This window comes from Centrocercus urophasianus, unplaced genomic scaffold (assembly GCF_019232065.1).
Source record: "Centrocercus urophasianus isolate 14NV4802_14NV808 unplaced genomic scaffold, USGS_Curo_1.0 seq_1303, whole genome shotgun sequence".
Lineage (NCBI taxonomy): Eukaryota > Metazoa > Chordata > Aves > Galliformes > Phasianidae > Centrocercus > Centrocercus urophasianus.
The window spans coordinates 1-17605 of NW_024884480.1; the positions used below are offsets into that span (position 1 = coordinate 1).

At 60.6% G+C, this 17605-nt stretch overlaps 2 protein-coding genes and 1 long non-coding RNA gene across 6 annotated transcripts; all 3 read right to left on the reverse strand.

The window, feature by feature from the left end:
• Positions 1-212: 212 nt before the first annotated feature.
• On the reverse strand, positions 213-907 carry LOC122157341. The gene is made up of 3 exons (XR_006167868.1): positions 569-907; positions 396-425; positions 213-323 (listed from the first exon to the last, which is right to left on the reverse strand). It is a non-coding gene; the product is annotated as an uncharacterized LOC122157341 (long non-coding RNA).
• Positions 908-997: 90 nt separating this feature from the next.
• On the reverse strand, positions 998-9755 carry ADGRG1 (adhesion G protein-coupled receptor G1). The gene is made up of 14 exons (XM_042812927.1): positions 9673-9755; positions 6325-6412; positions 5635-6048; positions 5133-5250; positions 4895-5042; positions 4647-4778; positions 4369-4485; positions 3940-3985; positions 3617-3717; positions 3424-3539; positions 2865-3139; positions 2273-2384; positions 1795-2063; positions 998-1615 (listed from the first exon to the last, which is right to left on the reverse strand). The coding sequence occupies exons 2-14, from the start codon at positions 6362-6364 to the stop codon at positions 1494-1496; spliced, it is 2010 nt and encodes a 669-aa protein (XP_042668861.1). The 5' UTR covers positions 6365-6412; positions 9673-9755; the 3' UTR covers positions 998-1493.
• A 2045-nt stretch (positions 9756-11800) lies between these two features.
• ADGRG5 (adhesion G protein-coupled receptor G5) lies at positions 11801-16702 on the reverse strand. 4 transcript variants are annotated; one of them, XM_042812929.1, is made up of 12 exons: positions 16075-16702; positions 15630-15703; positions 15433-15511; positions 15226-15364; positions 14790-14927; positions 14555-14671; positions 14312-14458; positions 14116-14234; positions 13642-13907; positions 13469-13568; positions 12653-12915; positions 11801-12554 (listed from the first exon to the last, which is right to left on the reverse strand). In XM_042812929.1, exons 2-12 carry the CDS (start codon positions 15691-15693, stop codon positions 12478-12480), a joined length of 1509 nt encoding a protein of 502 aa, XP_042668863.1. In that variant the 5' UTR covers positions 15694-15703; positions 16075-16702; the 3' UTR covers positions 11801-12477. The 4 variants fall into 4 exon arrangements, with proteins under 4 accessions (XP_042668863.1, XP_042668862.1, XP_042668864.1 ...); XM_042812928.1 differs by having other exon boundaries at positions 15226-15367; XM_042812930.1 differs by lacking the exon at positions 14790-14927 and having other exon boundaries at positions 15226-15367.
• Between the last annotated feature and the right edge of the window lie 903 nt (positions 16703-17605).

Below are 17605 nucleotides of genomic sequence, written 5' to 3' on the forward strand. Positions count from 1 at the left end.
GCACAGCCCAAGGCATTGCCATGGCCCCATAGCACCCCGCAGCTCCATGGGGTGCACAGCCCAAGGCATTGCCATGGCCCCATAGCACCCTGCAGCTCCATGGGGCACAGTCCAAGGCATTGCCATGGCCCCATAGCACCCTGCAGCACTGCCCCACTACCTGAGCCAGCGTGCCCGCAGGCAGCGGCAGGCAGGCTGGCCTGAGTGACGCAGCTCCATGCACTGGTGGGGCAGCTCCAGGGTCAGACTACGGCCCTCACCACGTTCCTCCAGCTCCACCGCCATGTTGCAGCACTGCTTGGTCTTGTCCCCACGAGACAGCGCTGTGGGAGGCAGCAGTCAGGGCCCGGTGGTGGCATGGAAGCTGATGGGATGTGGGTGGGCTGGGGTCTCACCATCACAGCTGTCCTGGCCTGGCACGGTGCCTTGCAGGGGGAAAAAACCCAGCATCAGCTCTCACTCTGATGGGGGAGATGGGTGCCAGCTCGAAGCGAGCACATGGACATCCCCCAGCCCCTCCTGGCTGTCCCAGTGCCGCCCAGCCCCATCCCACCCAGCCGGCACTCACCAGGGAACAACAGCAGCAGAAGAACCGTGCTCAGGTGTGTGAGCTCCATGCTCCGTCCAGGGTCTCCCGTCCCACAGCCCTGCTCTTCTGCAGGCTCCCCAGGGGCTCACAGCTTCTCCTGAGGCAACCGCAGTGTCCTCATTTCCTTTCTGCAACCCCCTTCCTGTGGGTTGCCATGTAAACTCCTGCCTTCAGCTTGATGCCAACCACGATTAGCGGTCGGAGCTGCTTCGCCTCCCCAACGACCTCCGGGCTTTTGTTTTTCCTTCCCATCTCACCCCATCCTGCCCAACCCCACTGTGCCAACGAACAGCAAGGCATACGTTGGAGTGTTTCACTGTTAGCTAAGCCTGTGCCACCCATGGGCATGACCAAAGGAGGGACCCCAAAGGACAGCTCACCAGCAGCAGAGACCCCGAGGAGACACACTCAGAGTGGGTATGACTTTAATGGGCACAGGTCTGACGTGCGAGCGCAATCATTCAACGTTTACACCATACAAAAATAGAGAAACATTCAACAAAATAACAAAAATAGATTATTTCAGCTGCTAGAGGGTGTCCCCGTGGCTGTTATTCTGTATTCACCTGGGAAGGGCCCTATCGGTGGCCACAAGCAAGGGCTGGAGACGGGGTCTTTCCCACCTGCTGGCCCTGGGGCAGTTGAAGGGACATCGGGAAGCACAGAGGGTCCCTGCCCCATGCCGCAGCCCTATGCATCCCTCTGCCCTGCCCCGTCCCTGCAGGAGCAGGCAGGCAGGGATGGGGACACCCAGATACTCGGGGGGATGCAGTGATGGGGAATATGGGGCCAGCGGAGGCGAGGGGCTGAGGGTCCCCGCCGTGGGTCCCTGAACTCCCAGCGGGTGCAGTAGCAAAGCGACCACCCTCTGCCAGGCAGCCCCACGGCACAGCCAGCACGGGGCTCAGCCGGGGTGGCTCTGGCTGCTGTTGGGCTGTAGCTTCACGCTGTCAGAGCTGCACTGGAAGTCAGAAGACTTTTTTGCCTGCAGCACCATGGTCCAGTACCAGAGAAAGATGAGAAAACCTGGGAGAGGAGGGAGAAAAGGTGGGTGAATCCCTCTGAGGGACCATCAGCAGCTGAGAGTGAGGCACTGGTTTGCCAGTGGGCCAGATCCTCTCATACCCACCCACTGCCTGACCTATCCCACCCAGAGCCCCAGGGCAGCTCATGCCCTTTGGAGGAGCCCAGTGCCCCAGGATCACCTTGGAGTGAGTTGACGATGGTGAAGATGTAGAGGGAGACGAGGCGGAAAACACCGGAGGTGAAGGAGAAGAACACCAGTGCCCATGGAATGCCCAGAAGGATGCTCAGCCCAAAGAGGGCCAGCACATGCTTGAGCTTGTGACCTTTCTTGTTCTGCCGGAGGATCTCCCGGACCATGGCCCCCAGCATGACCAAGTTGAAGAGGAACACCACGCTGAAGAATCCCAGGTTCACCACATTATGGATCAGGGGGCTCGTGAGCCAGCAGCTAGAGGGAGGAGAAAGGCAGAGGGTTATGCCGTGTGATCCCATGGGGGCACAAGGCAGAGCGTTTGGAGGGAGTACGCAGTAAAACACGCAGTGGGGATCCCACCCTACAAAGCCCCGGGTAAGGCACAGCCTGTGGGCTAAGGAAAACCTATAGGATGTGGTGGAGGCTCAACCAGATGACTTTAAGACCAGTTTCCTTTGACTTACATGGTTGCATTGGTGGACCTTCCACCAACAGATTCATAGACAGGAATGTAGAAGGGGCCGTAGTTGGTCCAATTAGCCAGGAAGATCAACATCACACAAAAGAAGGGAAGTCCTGTGTGTCAAGAACAGAATGAAGCAGCCACCCTCAACTCTGACCCAATAGACCTTCTGGAAGAACTCCTTCCCCTTTTTCCTTGTATGGTGTTTGAAGAACCTCCTCTCCTTGGGGTGAACCGAGGATGGAACGTGCAATGAGGACCCCTGGTGTAAGCCCTGGCTGAGAAGCAGGCTTGTGATGCACAGACCCACATGGGGATCTCACAGGGCATTGGAATTTTAGGCCACCAAAGATCACAATATTGCCCTACCATACCCTCCTTTCCAAAGCAAAGCAAGGATGTGTGAACATCTCCTGCCCCAAGCCCATCTGTATGGACAGCCCTGGGTGTCTCTGCTCTCAGACAACTCTTCCAACACGTCTCCATCTCTATCCAGGCACCACATACGGTGGAGAAGACTCAGGAGCAGAATCCATGTGCCTGATCACCCCACTGCCCTGCCCCTCGGGGGTCTCTGCCTCCTCAGTCCTCACCCCAGCCCACCAGGCAGAGCTTGAGGAGGAAGTGGTCATGGTAGGCGTTGAAGACTTCGATCACAAGCCGGTAGAGATTGTAGCCCTCGATGCCCATCCAGGTGAGGCAGCTGAGGAGGGAGAAGTGCAGGAAAAGCCCCCCGGCTCTGCAGGCCACCTGACTGCTGCTGGAAGCCAAGTGCTCCGAGATGAGGAAGGTGAAGTCCAGGAGGAAGATGGCACCCAGCAGGTTCATGTGGATGTGCATGCTTGTGATCTGGTCTCGCTGCTTGCTCCTGGAGAACCGAGGGGAAGAGAACTCAGCATCACACCTGGCCAGCATCCTCAGTGCCCCCAAAACACCCTGCGGTGTCACGCTGGTTCCTGTTTGCCAGATCCGTGACAATCACCAAGCTGATTTCCCCAGTCATTGAAAACTGCAGGTGTTTTTGAGCGCCCTGCAGGAAACCTGGCCAAGGCAATGGTTTCTGGAAAGGAGCACTCTACTTTCTTCCAACCTGGCTCCTTCACTGTGCTTCTAGCTGTGCCACCCAGTGGGAAGAGAGCACCCAACCCATACCTGAAGTAGAGAAAAAAGATGGTGGAGATGGATGCCAAAGCTGAGATGAGGCAGCCTATGTACGTGATGATGCTCAGGGAGTCCCTGTGCAGGTAGGAAATCTCTGGAGATGACACCTGGGGAGAAAGAGGAATGAGAAACAGTGAGGGAACAGTGGGGAGGACGGAGAGAGCTGAGGGAAGGTGGTACCCACCATCAGCACGGCAAAGTAGGTGAGGTGGTTGCATCTGCAGTCTGTCCGTGTGTCCCCCTCCACTGTCGTGCAACCATAGCTGTCCCACTTCCCAGAGCTGGCTGCAAGAGAAAGAGAGAGCAGCAGGAACAGCAGCTTTGGGATTTTGGAGCTTCCAAAGCGTCCGTAGCAGTGGGGAGGACAGAGGTTGGGATCCTCCCATCATGGGGAGGGTTCATGGAGCTGGAACAAGGCAGGGAGGTGCAGAACAGCACATCTTTGGTACCTAGCTGAAGGAACAGGGACATCATCTGCACTCCACACCCAAACAGAGATACACTCACCGGTGCCATCCTCCCTCCAGAAGACACACCGTGGGGTCACATTCCTCTGAAATGACAAAACCACAGATGCTCGGGTGCTGTGCAGGGCTCACAGCCTGGGAATGAGGTTCGGTAGGGGCAACATTGGGCAGGAGGTGAGATGGCTGCAGGGGACAGACAGGCCTGTGTGGGCTTAAGGTAGAGACTCCCCAGGCCCCATCTTTAAACGAGGGGTTCAGCTTTGATCAGCTGAATGAATGAGCAGAGAAACTGCTAGACAGTGTTCCCAGGTCTGGAGATTGTGTGGTGAAGCCCCAGAAGATGCCACAGAAAGACCAAGGAAGGACATGGACCCACTGGGTGGCGATCACTCTTCAATCTAACAGTCTCCTTGCCCTCACTCTCTATTCCTGGAGGGATTGGGTGTAATGAGGCTCTTTCCCCACCTACCGGCAGCCGGTTGTGGAAGAAAGTGAGAACCACTGGCTCGGAGAGGTTGGCCACCACCGTGTTCACCAGGGAGATGCCAACCACCTTGTCACCCAGGACGTGGCTGCTGTTCTCATCCTGCAGGAGAAGGAAGTGGTAACACAACAGGAAGGGAGAGGTGCCAGAGGGGAGGTCCTGTGCCTCTCCTTTGTGCTGCAGTTAATCTTTGGAGCACCTAACATCTCTGAAGCAGGGACGGATGCAGGGACACCCATCGTGCCACATGGTGTGGGCATTACCTGGAACATGGCTTGGCTGTTGATGTCCACCAGGAGCACCCTGTGCTCCACCACCTCCTCCTCCTTCTTCTTTGCCATCACAAATAGGCTTCTTGGCAGGTCCACAGCAAACCCCTGCACCTCTCTGCTCTCCTGCAAGGACAGACCCACTGGGATGGAGCTTGGGTGGATGCTGGCGTGTTGCTTTGAGCCCTTCGGGGGCAATGGGGATGAGTGGGGTGCTTAGCCCCAGGGTAACATGGACCCACTTCTTTTGGGGAAGCGAAGGCCAGGTGGCGAGGAGCCTGTGTGGGGCTGATGCTCAGCACAGTCGCACGCAGGGCGGCCTTCCCAAAGGTCTGGTTCTGTCCTCCAAGCTCCACTTGTGCCAGCGTCCTCTCCAAGGCCCCGAGTTTGCTGTAGAAAATATGGTACAGTGATTGGGGCCAGGAAAGCAATTGGGCATGGCTCAGTGAATGCCCCGTGATCACCCAGCCCCACACTCACTGCCGAAGAGAGCGCTGCGCCTTGGAGCCCGCAGATGGCACCCGTGTGAGGAGGCCATCCAGGGCAGCAAGCTCATCCTCCACATCCTGCTTCCAGACAGGCATCATCTCTGGAGGGACTGGTGGCACAAACAGAGGACGGCATCAGGACCACTGGGCAACACCAGCTTCCCCCTGCCCGCAGCCCTGGCGTGACCCCAAGCAAAGGGCTTTGGCGTGACCCTACAGAGATCCCAACCACGGGGCTCCTCCAGGTTCCTGCAGCTTGGTGCTCCTTGCAGAGCTTCCTGGGATTTTATTGGGCTGAAGCACTTTTGGAAATCTCTTTCTTCATCTTTGGGGAGCTGCTTGCCCTTGGATGCCATGGGCTGCTTGAGCCAGTTGCCCTTCCCATCGCCCCTTCCCATGGTCCTGATACCATCACACTACAGCACAGCACCGGGACCAGCACTGGGGATGGAATTAACCCTTATCTAATTGAAATAACACCGAATTGCCTTTACCAGGGAAAAGATATTGAGATGCACTCTCAAGGGAGGTGTTCTTCTGGCCCTTGAAGACATAGGACACATTGAAGATGGAGGCCCTGGTCTTCTCCAAGCCCATCAGCTGTGTGACGCCATCAGCTGGCTCATGGCCCAGGAAGAAGCTCTTCTTCCCATAGGCCAACCAGAGGGTCCTGTTGGCCTTGAACCAGTAGATGCAGAAGCGATACCTGCCCAAGGTGGTTGGCAGGCTGTACTGGTAGGAAGAGTTTGTCCTGTCTGTCAAAAAGGGACTTTTTATCACCAGCGTCTGGGCCGTGTTCTCGATGGAGATGTTGGCAGAGCTGTGCTCGTAGATGACTGAGCTGTTCTTGGTCTGGTTCCTGTCACCGCAGAAGCGGAAATCCTCCTGGCGGCCGCTCGCCCCCACCCCTGCATTGCGTAAGGACAGAGAGATGCTGCTCAGCATAGGGACAGCCACCCCAAGCCCATCCTGCCCACAGTCACAGCGTAGGGTTCAGCAGGGTGCCGGGCTCCTTTGCTCCCCACTGACAGGCAGAGCTCTGCAGATGGATGGAGAGCCGCTCCTTTCTCCAGGTTCCCACTTTGGAGACCCAAACCCAGGAGGTGTTTCACCCTGTTTTCACCCATTGGTGCTGTCAACCATTGTGTTTTGGGGCTGCCAAGACGTGGCAGGGTGCTGCCTACCTTGCAGCGGGGGGAGAAGCAGCAGGAGGAGGACTTTCATCGTGGCCGGCTCTCAGCCTGGGTTCTGCCTCCTAGGAGCAAACGGAGCCTGCAGCGTCACAAAGAAAAGAGGCACGGTGTCAGGGGATGGGGAGCCAAGGTGGGACAGCAGCTGGGGGCACAGTCAGCTCTGGGTGCCACCGCCACGAGGAGGAATAGGCACCCTGATGGCCCCATAGGGTGGGGAGGGATGCAGGAGCCGGGGGGCTCCCTCCTGCCCACTGCCTCATATCTTGGTTCCTGCCTTGTCTTCTTTCGGCAGGTGATAAGAACAGAAGGAAACAGCAGTTTCCTAACTCCCCGAGCCTAGAATTATTCTCACTGGTGCTTACAGCAAGGGGCTGATCGTGTCACACACCGCAGAGGGACTCTGTCCCCCCGCTGCCACCTCCCCCCCATCCCCACCGTGCCTCGGCTGTGTGCATTTCCCACGCTGCTGGGACCACTTTTTGTAAGAGCTCCCCCAACCCCCAGCAGCAGCCAGGACTGCACCAGTGAGGGCTGCACCGGGACACGAAGCCGGCCAGGTATGCAGATAGCAGCTGCTGTGCAAAGCGGAGCTGCAGCAACATTTGTGCAGAGGGGTTCCCACAGGCAGTGCTGGCCACAAATCTATGCTGCACGGCTGAGGCTCTGACCGCTGCCGTGACGCTGGACACGAGAGGTATGCTGACAGCATCCTGGGTGCGTGAGAATGGTAAAAATAAAAAGAAAGGCTCTTCTGTGGCTTGAAGTCCTGCCGTAGCTCAGCACGCTGCTGTGGGCACAAGTGTCCCACTGAGGTCCCCGGTGTGCATATGGCACGGTTTAGAAGGGATCGTCCCTTTGAGCCCTTCCTGAGCCCAACCAGAACCAGAAACCGAAAGCCCAACCAGGACCCAGTGGAGGTGAGCAGTGATGTTTCCCCCGCTCGCCCGACCCGCCTGATTGCTGCTTCCTGAGCTGAACAATGGCGAGAGAAAACCTCCCGAGAGGGGAGAAAACTGACACAACCCACAAAAGGCACTGCCTGTTCTCCTCCCCGTCCGGGGGGCAGAGCACTGCCACCCCCACGTACCTGGGGGCAGCAGGGACAAGGAGCATTGGGGTACCCAGCTGGCGATGCCCCCATTCCCAGGAATCCCTCTTTGACAGCCACAGCAAGGGGACAGGAAGGCTTTCCCCAACCCTAAGCCCAAAAGCTCCTCAGGAACGTATAGAAAAGCTGCCGTTCTGTCCCACATTGGAGGTGGGGGGGTTTGCAGCAGCCTCCTGTTGGCCCAGGGTGCACTTTTCCCCAAAGGCTCAGCCCCTGGCATGGGGACGTTACACTGTGTTCTCTCAGCACCATTAAATGAATGCGCTCATCGGAAAGGGAAGCCGAGGAATAACACTGTGACCTCTAAAGCTGGAAAAAACAAGAGCCCGGTGAGAAACCTTCCTGCTCTGGGTGACTGGGCACCAGGCATTCAATCCAGACGGGGATGGCAGGTGGGCTTTGCACGATGTTTTCCCCGAGAAGGAAAGATGCACTCACGCTCCAACAAACACTGGAAACGTGTTGATGAGGAGACTTTCGTTGGCTTTGCTTTCAGGCTCCTTAGCACTACAGAGATGCTAATGGGGGGCACAGCTCTTTGCCCACAGCCCGTCACCCATGAGGCAGGAGGTCCGGTTTGGGGGGTGGGTGGGGAAACTGAGGCACAGAGACATGGCCTGGAGCGGAGCCATGCACGGGGAGCGGGTCTGCCTTCACAATGCGCCCTTGTCCTTGGCCTGCAGCCCGTGGGCAGCCCACACATTGCTCACGGCGTCGGCACGTCAGCCCCTTCCCGTCACCAGCGGGCGTCAGGCATGCGCCCTCGGCCACCAGGACGGCTGCAGAGCCCATGAGAACACATGGGGCCACGGGTCACCACAGCCCCAAAATGCAGCGAGCGTTCTCAGAACCCAAATCGACCAATGCAGGAGGGGCAGCGCTGGTGTGAAGGGTGGGATTTCCAGTTTCTCAACCACAAAAAGAAAGGGGTGAATGCAATGCGAGGCACACTCCGATGTGTGATGAGGGCTGCTCCCCGCCTCACCAAAGTTTCTCAGCTCCCTGCTGCAGAGCCGGGTACCAGCGCTGCATAGCAGAGCCCCGCTCCCTGCCAAGGCCCAGCTGTCTGTGAGCTGATGGGAAAGGAGTTGGCGGCTCGGCACCGGCCAGCTGGCACACAGCAGCTCCACCACATCCCTGCAACACCCGTGGGTGACCCCAGAAAGGTGCGCAGTGCTCAGCCCCGGGGTGCCGTGTCCCAGCAGTGTGCAGTTGTTTGTGAACCTGTTGCTCTACGAATAGCACCAGGGGCGGGCTGCGGGATTAAGAGCTGGATGGTGACCAACTATGTGGCGTTTATAGGGTCGGGGCTTCATTCCCATGGGAGCGGCGAACCCACCGCGGGGCGGCACCGTGCAGATGGGATTGCCCAAAGCCTGGTTTGTGCCCCAAATCCGAGCATCACAAAGCCCCCCTGGCTCCCTGCTGGTGGTAGCAGGCTTCTGCACCCACCAGACCGTGAAATCCACCTTGGCAGGCAGCCCTGCCCGCAGTCATGCTGCCAGGGGGTTATTCCAGGAGATTTCATTCTGTTTTCCCACTGCGGCTCTGTGCCCCATCCCTTGTGGAGCACCGGGAGCAGCGTGCCGGGACCGGCAGCAGCAGGCGCACGGCTGCACGAGGAATCCCCCGGCGGGCATCGGGGTGGGAGAGCACTCTGTCGAGACACGCCGGCTGCTCCCGAGCCTGAACTGAGTCGGGTGTGCTCCTGGACTCCCGGGTTGGGGAGCCACACGCGTTGGGTGCCACGGCATGGAATGGAACGGGGTGGAAAGGCACAGAATGGAGCAGCATGGAGTGGAATGGTGTAGAATGGAACAGCACAGCATGGCACAGAACGGCATGGCATGGCGTGGAACAGCGCAGAATGGCACGGCACGGCACGGCACGGCAGAGCGGTGCGGCCTTGGCAGGGCTCAGCTGTGCCGAGGCAGCAGCCGCAAGCAGCTGCCCCGCGAGGCGGCTCCACGGCCCTGGAATCCAGCCCGGCTGCGGGTACGGAGCCCGATTTAGAGAGGAAAAGGGAGAAGAGCCCGTAGGGACGGAGGCTGCGCGCAGGAAGACCCCGGGGAGCCCCATTCCCTGCACGGACAGAGGCGTTACACCTTGCGCTGAGCCACAAAGCAATAGGCAAGGAACTCCCGCACCGCGCCCGCTGCCGGGGGCCGAATCCCAGCGCAGAGCCCGCAGCATCCCCCCGCTCCCCAGGCATCGCGCAGCCCCGGCCTCACCTCCGCACCTCCGCCGCCGCTCCCAGTACCCGGCTACCTGTGCCGGGGTCGGGCGGGGCGCGCCGTCCCGACGCCGCTCGGCGCTGCTCGGTTCGACGGAGCTCTGTGCCCGGCTCGGCTCGGCTCGGCTCGGCACTCCCCCGCTCCGCCTACGCTCCCACCCCACCCCCGGGGCAGGCGGTGACTCAGCGGGGGTGGGAGCCTGCCGGGACCCCTCTGTCGCGGCACCTGCTCGTGCGATGGAGCCGGGCTTGGAGGGGAGGGCGGGCGGTGTCGCCCCTTCGGGCCGGGGATCGGCAGAGGGACGGCGGTGGGGCGGGGGGAGCGCGCCCGGGAGCTGGGGCTGGCGGGCGGCCAGAGGAGGAAAGGAATTGTACGGCTGCCAGGCTGCACGCCCGGCTGGGAAAGGGATTAAAGAATAACAGCCGATGTGAGAGCGGCCGGGACGCGGCGTCCTAAGAAGCGTGTCCTGCTCTGGGGCAGGAAACGAGGATGCGGGCAGTGGGTCCTGAGCGCGGTGCTCCCTGTGCCCTGCACCCTATGAAATGTGGGGTCCCCGAGCCCCGACGGCAGCGCGGTGCCTGCGGAGCTAAGGGAGCGTGGCCAGGTTCCAGCCCAGGCAGCCCTTTGTGTGCACTGAAAGGGAGAGCCGGGCTCCAAGGAGATGGCGGGGAGGTGGCCAGGAAGCGTAAATACGCAGCCTCTCAAGGATATTCCCAAAGGATTGAATGGGACTTTTCTTCTTTTTCATGCTGCTGGGGGAAGGGCGGACGCGGCGGCACGGGGACAAAAGGCAGCCAACAAACACAAGGTGCCATAGCCACACCGGGAGCAGGGATGGGAATGGAATGGAAACAGGGATGGGAATGGAATGAAAACGGTGCTTGCTGTGCCTTGGAGGGTCCCAGCCCAGCACCTCGTGCTCCGCTCACATCACCCATGAGCTGTGGCCCCTTTGTTCAGCTCTCCCGGGGCTGGCACACGCTGCATCACGCGGCCGCACCGCAGCCAGCACGGCTCCTTTCAGGGCAGCCATCCCCTTGCACCCGCATCTCCCCAGCCCCACTCCTCTCCCCCTGCTCCCATCCCCTGGTGCAGGATGCAGCCCCCTGTGCTGCCCCCCCGACCCGGGGTCACAGCTTCTATAGGGAAGTGACACCTCGGGCTGTCCTCTTGCTGCTGTCCCGAACAAAAAGGCTTCTGTCCACACCAGGGCGTTATCAGGAGGTCGGTAGAGTTATTTTTGGGCTGATGTCTGCACTTGTTGATGTTATCGGATGATGTGGAAGTCAGCAGGGCTCGCTGCTGCCTTCAGAGATCCTCGTGGAGCACTGGGGGAGGAAATCCTCACAGTTGTCCCTGCGGGGGAAATTTGCCCTTGGGCTCCAGCCAGCAACACTCCCTGGCCCTGATAAGAATTTACAGCTCGAGCTGGGCAGTTTGAGTCTTGGGAACCTCTGTGGATGGAGACCCTGTGGATTCCACCCGGTGCCCAGAGGCACTGCATGGGGCTGAGCTCTGGGCAGGTCTGAGGTCCCAGCCCTGCAGAACCCCTGTGTGCACCCCGGGCTGCAAACCTGCATCCTCATCCCAGCCACCGCCCAGCCCGGTGATCCCAACACAACCTGGGAGCTGAATGCCTGCGTGCTGAGAAAATACACACGATAAGGCTGTGGGAAAGATAAATAGGGCTGGCTCTCCTTGAGGAGGTGAGACGGGCTGGGCTTCAGTTCTCATCGCCATCCAGCACAGCATGGGGATGGCTGGGTGTCCTCTGAGTTCCAGGCACTTCAGGGTGTGTCACACTGCACCATGGCCCTGCAGCCCCAGGACATGGTGGGATATAGTGAGAGTATGATGAGGGTATGATGAGGGTTTTCCAGGCACTGCTGGATACAGGAACAGGCGTAGGAACGCACCGGTGTCGGTGCAGACGCAGCTACTGGCACGGTCATGATTCATGCCTGGGGTGCGGGGCCAGGAAGGTGATGCTCACCATGGGGTTTGCTTGCTGCCCGCCAGCTCTTGGCGTCCCACCAAGCTTTGTCAAGTCCCAAATGATGACAAAGTGCTGAGCCATGCCCAGCTCATCGCCGCGGAGCTGCAGCAGGACGGCTTTTGTCCTCGATGTGAGCGGGACGGGTGGAAACTCAGCAGCGAATTTCCTTTGTGCGCAGAACAAAGCACAAGGGCGAGCGGCTTCCTTTGCTCTGTTCCCAGAAATAGGTCCCACAAAGCAGCCAGAAAGGGAAAAACACTCAGAGGAGTGGTATGGGAAGAGCTGGAGCTGTGCCACCGTGCCCTGCATGGGGAGGACCCCGCAATGTGATACCTGTCCCCACAACCTGGCTCCAAAGTCCTGGGTGCAGAGAGGCAAAGTGGGGCCGATTCGGGCTGCCGCTTTGCCATCACCATCTGCAGCCACGTTTCCTGCCCCCACAGTTTCTCCTCGCTGTGTGCCTGCTGCAGGCTGGGCTGCTGGAACCCCCCTAAGGGTGATGGGGTGGCGCCGGACTTAGAGGTCTCTTCCACCCTTCATGATTCTGCGATTCTATTTAGGGACGGGGTTAGGGGGTGGGTCAGCGGTTGGATTCGGCGATCCTACAGCGGCTATGATTCCATCAAAAGTCTTGTTCGTACCATGGAGCTCTGTTCCGCGTTTGCTTTTGTATGGGAGGAAAACCCGTTTCCCATGTACCACACTGCAGCCCATTGCCCTGGTGCCCTCTGGCGGCTCCTCGCCGCCTCCATCACCGGACGCCACTTTAATTAACGCTAAATACCGAGGCCAATCCCGCAGCCCCGCTATCTGGAGGCACTGCAGTCGGATGTGCTGCGCTTGCTGCGATGCGTGCTGAGGTACCAAAGGCAGAGGAACACACCTGGGGGGTGACACAGTTAATGCCACGGGCACCTCAGTGCCACGCCGGGAGGACGAGGGAACCCCCCCCCCCCTCCAAAATCCCACCCGGGTGCTGACCTTGCAGGGAGTTGAGGACGGTGAAGAGGTAGAGCTGGGGCACGAGGAGCACTCCAAAGGCACAGAAGGCCGTGCCCCAGGTGGTGCCCAGCAGGCAGGTGAGCCCCAGCACCGTCACCCAGTCCCTCCTCGCCCTCCGCTGCTGCTGCCGTGTCTTCCACAGCACCACCACCACGGCCACCAGCACCAGCACGTTGAACAGCAGGATGAGGCCAGCATAGCACAGGGTCATGTAGTGGGCGGGCGGGCTGGTGAGCCAGCACCTGATGGGGATGGGAGACAGCTGTGTCCTAACCCTGGTCAGCCTGGGGTGTGCAGGGTATGTGGAGTCCTTGGGAGTGCATGGCTAACCCAAAGTGCATAGGTGCATGGAGAACCCAGGGAGCAAGGGGTTTCTAAAGTCCCTGAGGTGGATGGGAATTAAAGGTGCATGGGGTGCTTGGGAAGCCTGAGGTTCCTGGGAGCACAAGGGAAACTCAGGGTGCATGGGATTTCTGGAATCCCTGGGGGTGCGTGGCTAACCCAAAGTGCACGGACAATGCTGGGTGCATGGAGCACATGGGAACCCTGAGGTTTCTGGAATCCATGGGAGCGCATGGGCAAGCCGAAGTGCGTGGGATGGATGGCTAACCCGGATGCATGTGGCCCTTGGGGTGCATGGGGAGCCCAGGATGCGTGGGGGATTTAAGATGTACAGGGAAACTCAAGGTTCGTGGGGTACATGGGAGTGCCTGGGTAACCCAAAGTACATGGGGTGCTCCATGGGGAGCCCAGAGTGCACGGTGTGCTTGGGGAGCCAGCAGCCCCCACACTCACATGGTCATGTTCTTGTAACCGTCAGCAGTGCTGATGATGTGGTGCCCATAGATTTCTCTCTTGAAGATGAGAACAGCCAGCACGGCCAGCGTGGGCAGACCTGGGGGCCAGGGAGAGGCCACGTAAGGCCAGGCAAGGGCAGTGGGGCATTGGGAGCCCATGGGGGCACTCACCCCAGGTGCAGAGGCAGAGCTTGAGGAGGTAGTGCCGCACGTAGATGTTGTAGACCTTGATGAGGAGGAGGTAGAGGTGGAAGCCCTCAGCCCACATCCAGCCCAGGGCACACAGGAGGCTGCCATGCAGGAGGGCGGCCGCAGCCTGGCAGCCCTCCATGGTGCCCGCAGCCAGCGGCTCGCTCAGCAAGAAGCTGGTATTGAGCAGGAGCAGTGCAGCCAGCAGGTTCATGTGGATCCTGGTCGTGTCGTCCCGCGGCCGGCATCTGCAGGAGGGGAGAGGGCACGGGGTGCAGAGGATGCCCACCAGGCAGCACAGCATGGCGTTGTGCATGGTATGGCACGGCACAAGGAATGGTGTGGCACAGTGGGCAGCGTGGCGTGATGTCATGCAGCACTGCACATGGCATAGCACACAACATATGGCATGACATAGTATGACACAGCATGGCACATGGCATGGCACAGCTCTACCTGAAGACACAGCAGAGCAGCAGTGTGCAGAAGGCAGCAGTGGCCGAAATGGAGCAGCCCACGGTGCTGATGTAGGTGAGAGATTGCAGCTCGGACTCGCTCAGGTTGTGTGCCTGGATCTGTCCAGAGAGGTGCACATGGGGTGAGCCATGGGGTGTCCTATGTGGTGGGAGGAGGAAGGGCAGGAGCCACGCACCAGCAGCACAGCAAAGTAGGTGAGGTGGTTGCAGAGGCAGCGCACGGTGCCCTTCTGGTGCTGTGTCTCGCAGCCCTCCCTGCTCCATGTGCCAGCACTGCCCGTGCCTGCGGGCTGCCAGAAGACACAGGTAGCATTGGAGCTGTCCTGATAGGAAGGAGGATGGAAGAAGTGAGATGGGAACAGTCTGCTCCCTGGAAACCCCACGTCTCACCAGTGGTGCCACGGTGGAGCTCAGCTCACCAGCTGCTCGTTGTGCCCAAAGCGGATCTCCACGGGGCGCCGCAGCCAGCCCACCCGCCTGTTGTGCAGGAAGGCCCCCAGGATGTGGTCGTTCAGCACAGAGCTGTTGTGCTCATCCTGTGAGAGACAGAGCAGGATGCCTTATGGGGCCCCACAGCAGCCCTATAGTGTATCTACGTGGGGCTGCTCAAGGGGGGCTCGGCTCTCCCCAGGCACCCTCATTGCCGGCGCTCACCAGGAACAAGCTGGCACTGTGGATGTGGATACAGATGAGCTTCTGCTCCTCCTGTGCCCCCATGCCCTCCATCAGTTCCACTGGGAAGTTGATGCTGCCCCTGAGCCATGCTGACGCCCGCCCTTTGCTCTGCACTGGCTATGAGGGCAGAGGAGAGGTCACACTTTCATGGGAACCCCCTGAGCATCCCCAGCCCCGGGTGCCGAGCAGGGTCCTGGCTCCAGCACTAGCTGCATTTTGCAAAGAGGAGAACTGGGCTGGGGAGAGAGGAGCTCAGGGCAGGGAAGTGTGGTCCAGCAGTGCAGGAAGTGCTGTGGAGCTGCCTTGGGACCCTCTGCACTGTGAGGGGAAGTGGCCCCGACACATCCTGTGCCAGGAGGTTACGGGTAGAGGCTGATGCAAGAGCACTCCATGGGAAGGGCACAGCGGTACCCACCATGTTGCTGCTAACGTTGAGCCCTCGGAAGCTGCCGGCCGTGATATTGAACACAAAGGCCTCTAGGATGTTGGTTTTGAAGCTGTATTCCTCTTTGCCAAGCGTGCTGTGGGCCAGCGCCCGCTCCAGCTCTGTTAACCTGCTAGGGGAATGGGGTTGGTAGGATGTGGGGGAATGGGGGAACAGCAGGGATGGGGCTGCACTCACCTGGCCCAGTTGTGCCGGGAGCTGCCCTGTTTCAGCCCCTCTGACAGGTTATGCATGCAGCTCTGGATGTATTCGGTGTCTGCAAGGGGGGTTCTGGGAGATGAGCCCCGACCGCAGCACCTGCCCAGCTTCAATCCCCACCTCCCCCCAGCCCAGCCCCATCCCACCCCACCAGCAGCACAAGGATGTATCCCCACCTTGGTTGGGCAGGACAGGCTCAGCGAGGCAGAGGACGAGAGCAGTGAGCAGCAGGGTGGGCATCTCTGTGATCCTGCAAAAGGCACCCAGCCCCACACACACCCAGTCACAGCCCCGGGGCCACGCTTGGGGCACTGTGGATGGGGCTACAGCCACCGCAGCTGCCTGCCATGCAAATCCTGTGACATCCAGGTGCTGGCACCAACCTGGCCCCGAACTGCCCAGGAGGAGGCGGTCCCAGCGCGAGGGTGGAGGGCACCCAACAGATTTGCATCCTTTGCAGTGCCACCCCGACCCCAAAAAGCAGCGGCTCACCCACAGCACCCACCAGCAGGGGCACCAGCCCTCCCAGCACTCAGCATCGCTGCGTGGCCCCCGCTGAGAGGTAACCCCTGAGCCCCCTCCTGCCCCACAGAACCCCACGGCCATCCGGGGAGCCCCTACCTGCGGGAGCCGGGCAGCGCTGCGGTGTGTCAGGAGCTGCCGTGATGCTGTGGGGGTGGCTCTGAGTGCGCTGTGGGTTTGTGCAGCAGAAGGGGAAGTGTTCGTAGCAGATAAGCAAATTAAAGCAATGGAACTTTTGGATTCGGCCTCTTTCACGCAGCCCTCCACAGGATGAGTTGGTTGGGGCTCAGCCGCACTGCTGCCACTCCGGCCTCTCGCTGACCCACCCCAGAGCCCTTTTGGCCTGGGTTTAGCGGGGGAATTCCAGGCATTACCCATTTTGGGACAGGCTGTGATTGCAGACCCCACAACACCACCGCGGGCCCTTGGCACCCCTGAGCTGCTGCCAGCAAAGTGACTGGCAAAGAAACACCCAGATCCGCAGAAGGGAACCACCAAAATTTTTCACTCCCAGCAGCCGTTTCCTCAAACAGCCCCTTCAGCGTCGGGTTCTTCACTGAACTTCTGCTCCCCTCTAAAACCCAGATACTCACATCTGATGCGGCGAAAACACATTGACAACCCCAGCAACAGCAGCATTCCTAGGCTCCTTTCGGTGCCAGCAGGGCTGCTCCTCCGGACCGCCTGCAAAATCGTTCGGCTCCGAGGGAAGGAGAGGGGGAGAGCCCCTTCCCTGGCGCCGGGTGGTTCTTTCCAATGGAAAAACACCGGGGTTGGAGGGAAGGGGCCGGGATGTGCGCAGGCAGAGCGGTGCTGCTGGGAATTGAAGCTCACCGCTCGCCCCACGCTGGGTGCCAGCATCGCCCGTGGGAAATGGGTGAGCGGGGATGCTTGTGGGGTTCAGAGCTCTTGGCTGGAAACCTTCCAGCTGAGTGGGAAATACCCGGGGAAAACACCCCCGAGAAAATGTGAGAATGGAGTTTTGGCGGCCCGCATCCCGTGGATGGTGGGACCCCGAAATGCAGCACTGTTGTTCCACGGGGAGGGCAGGAATCCACCGGGGAGGTGAAAATCCCCACGGCAGAGCAGGGGGATGAGAATCCATCACCCCAAAGCCCGCAGTGATGGATGTGGGGCTGCAGGCAGGGCTGGGCGGGAGCTGCTCCTCGATCCTTGAGTCCCGGCAGCGCTCAGACCCGGGAGCGAACCGAGCGGGGCCACGCGCGGGGAGGAGAGGGAGGAACGCGCGTGGGACCCCCGGGGGCAGCCCGCGGCGCTTCGGGCAGCGCCCGCCCCGGGCCGGGGGGCGGGGAGCGGCGGGAGGAGGAGGAGGAGGCGGCGGGAGGAGGAGCGCGTTCCGCCGGCAGCGCCCCGGCCCGCACCGCACCGCACCGCACCGGATCCGGTGAGCGGAAGGCGGCGGGAGGCGGCGGGCGGGGCGGCACCGGGCGGGGCGGGCAACTTGCGGGGAACTTCGGCGGGACGGGGGCGGGACGGGACGGGGCAGAACGGGATGAGCCGGGCCGGGCCGGGCCGAGCCGGGCGGCGCCGCACCGAGAAGGACCGGACAGCACCGCGCCGCGCCGCACCGGGCAGAGCCGCACCGCACCGCCGCGGGGGGAGCGGAGGA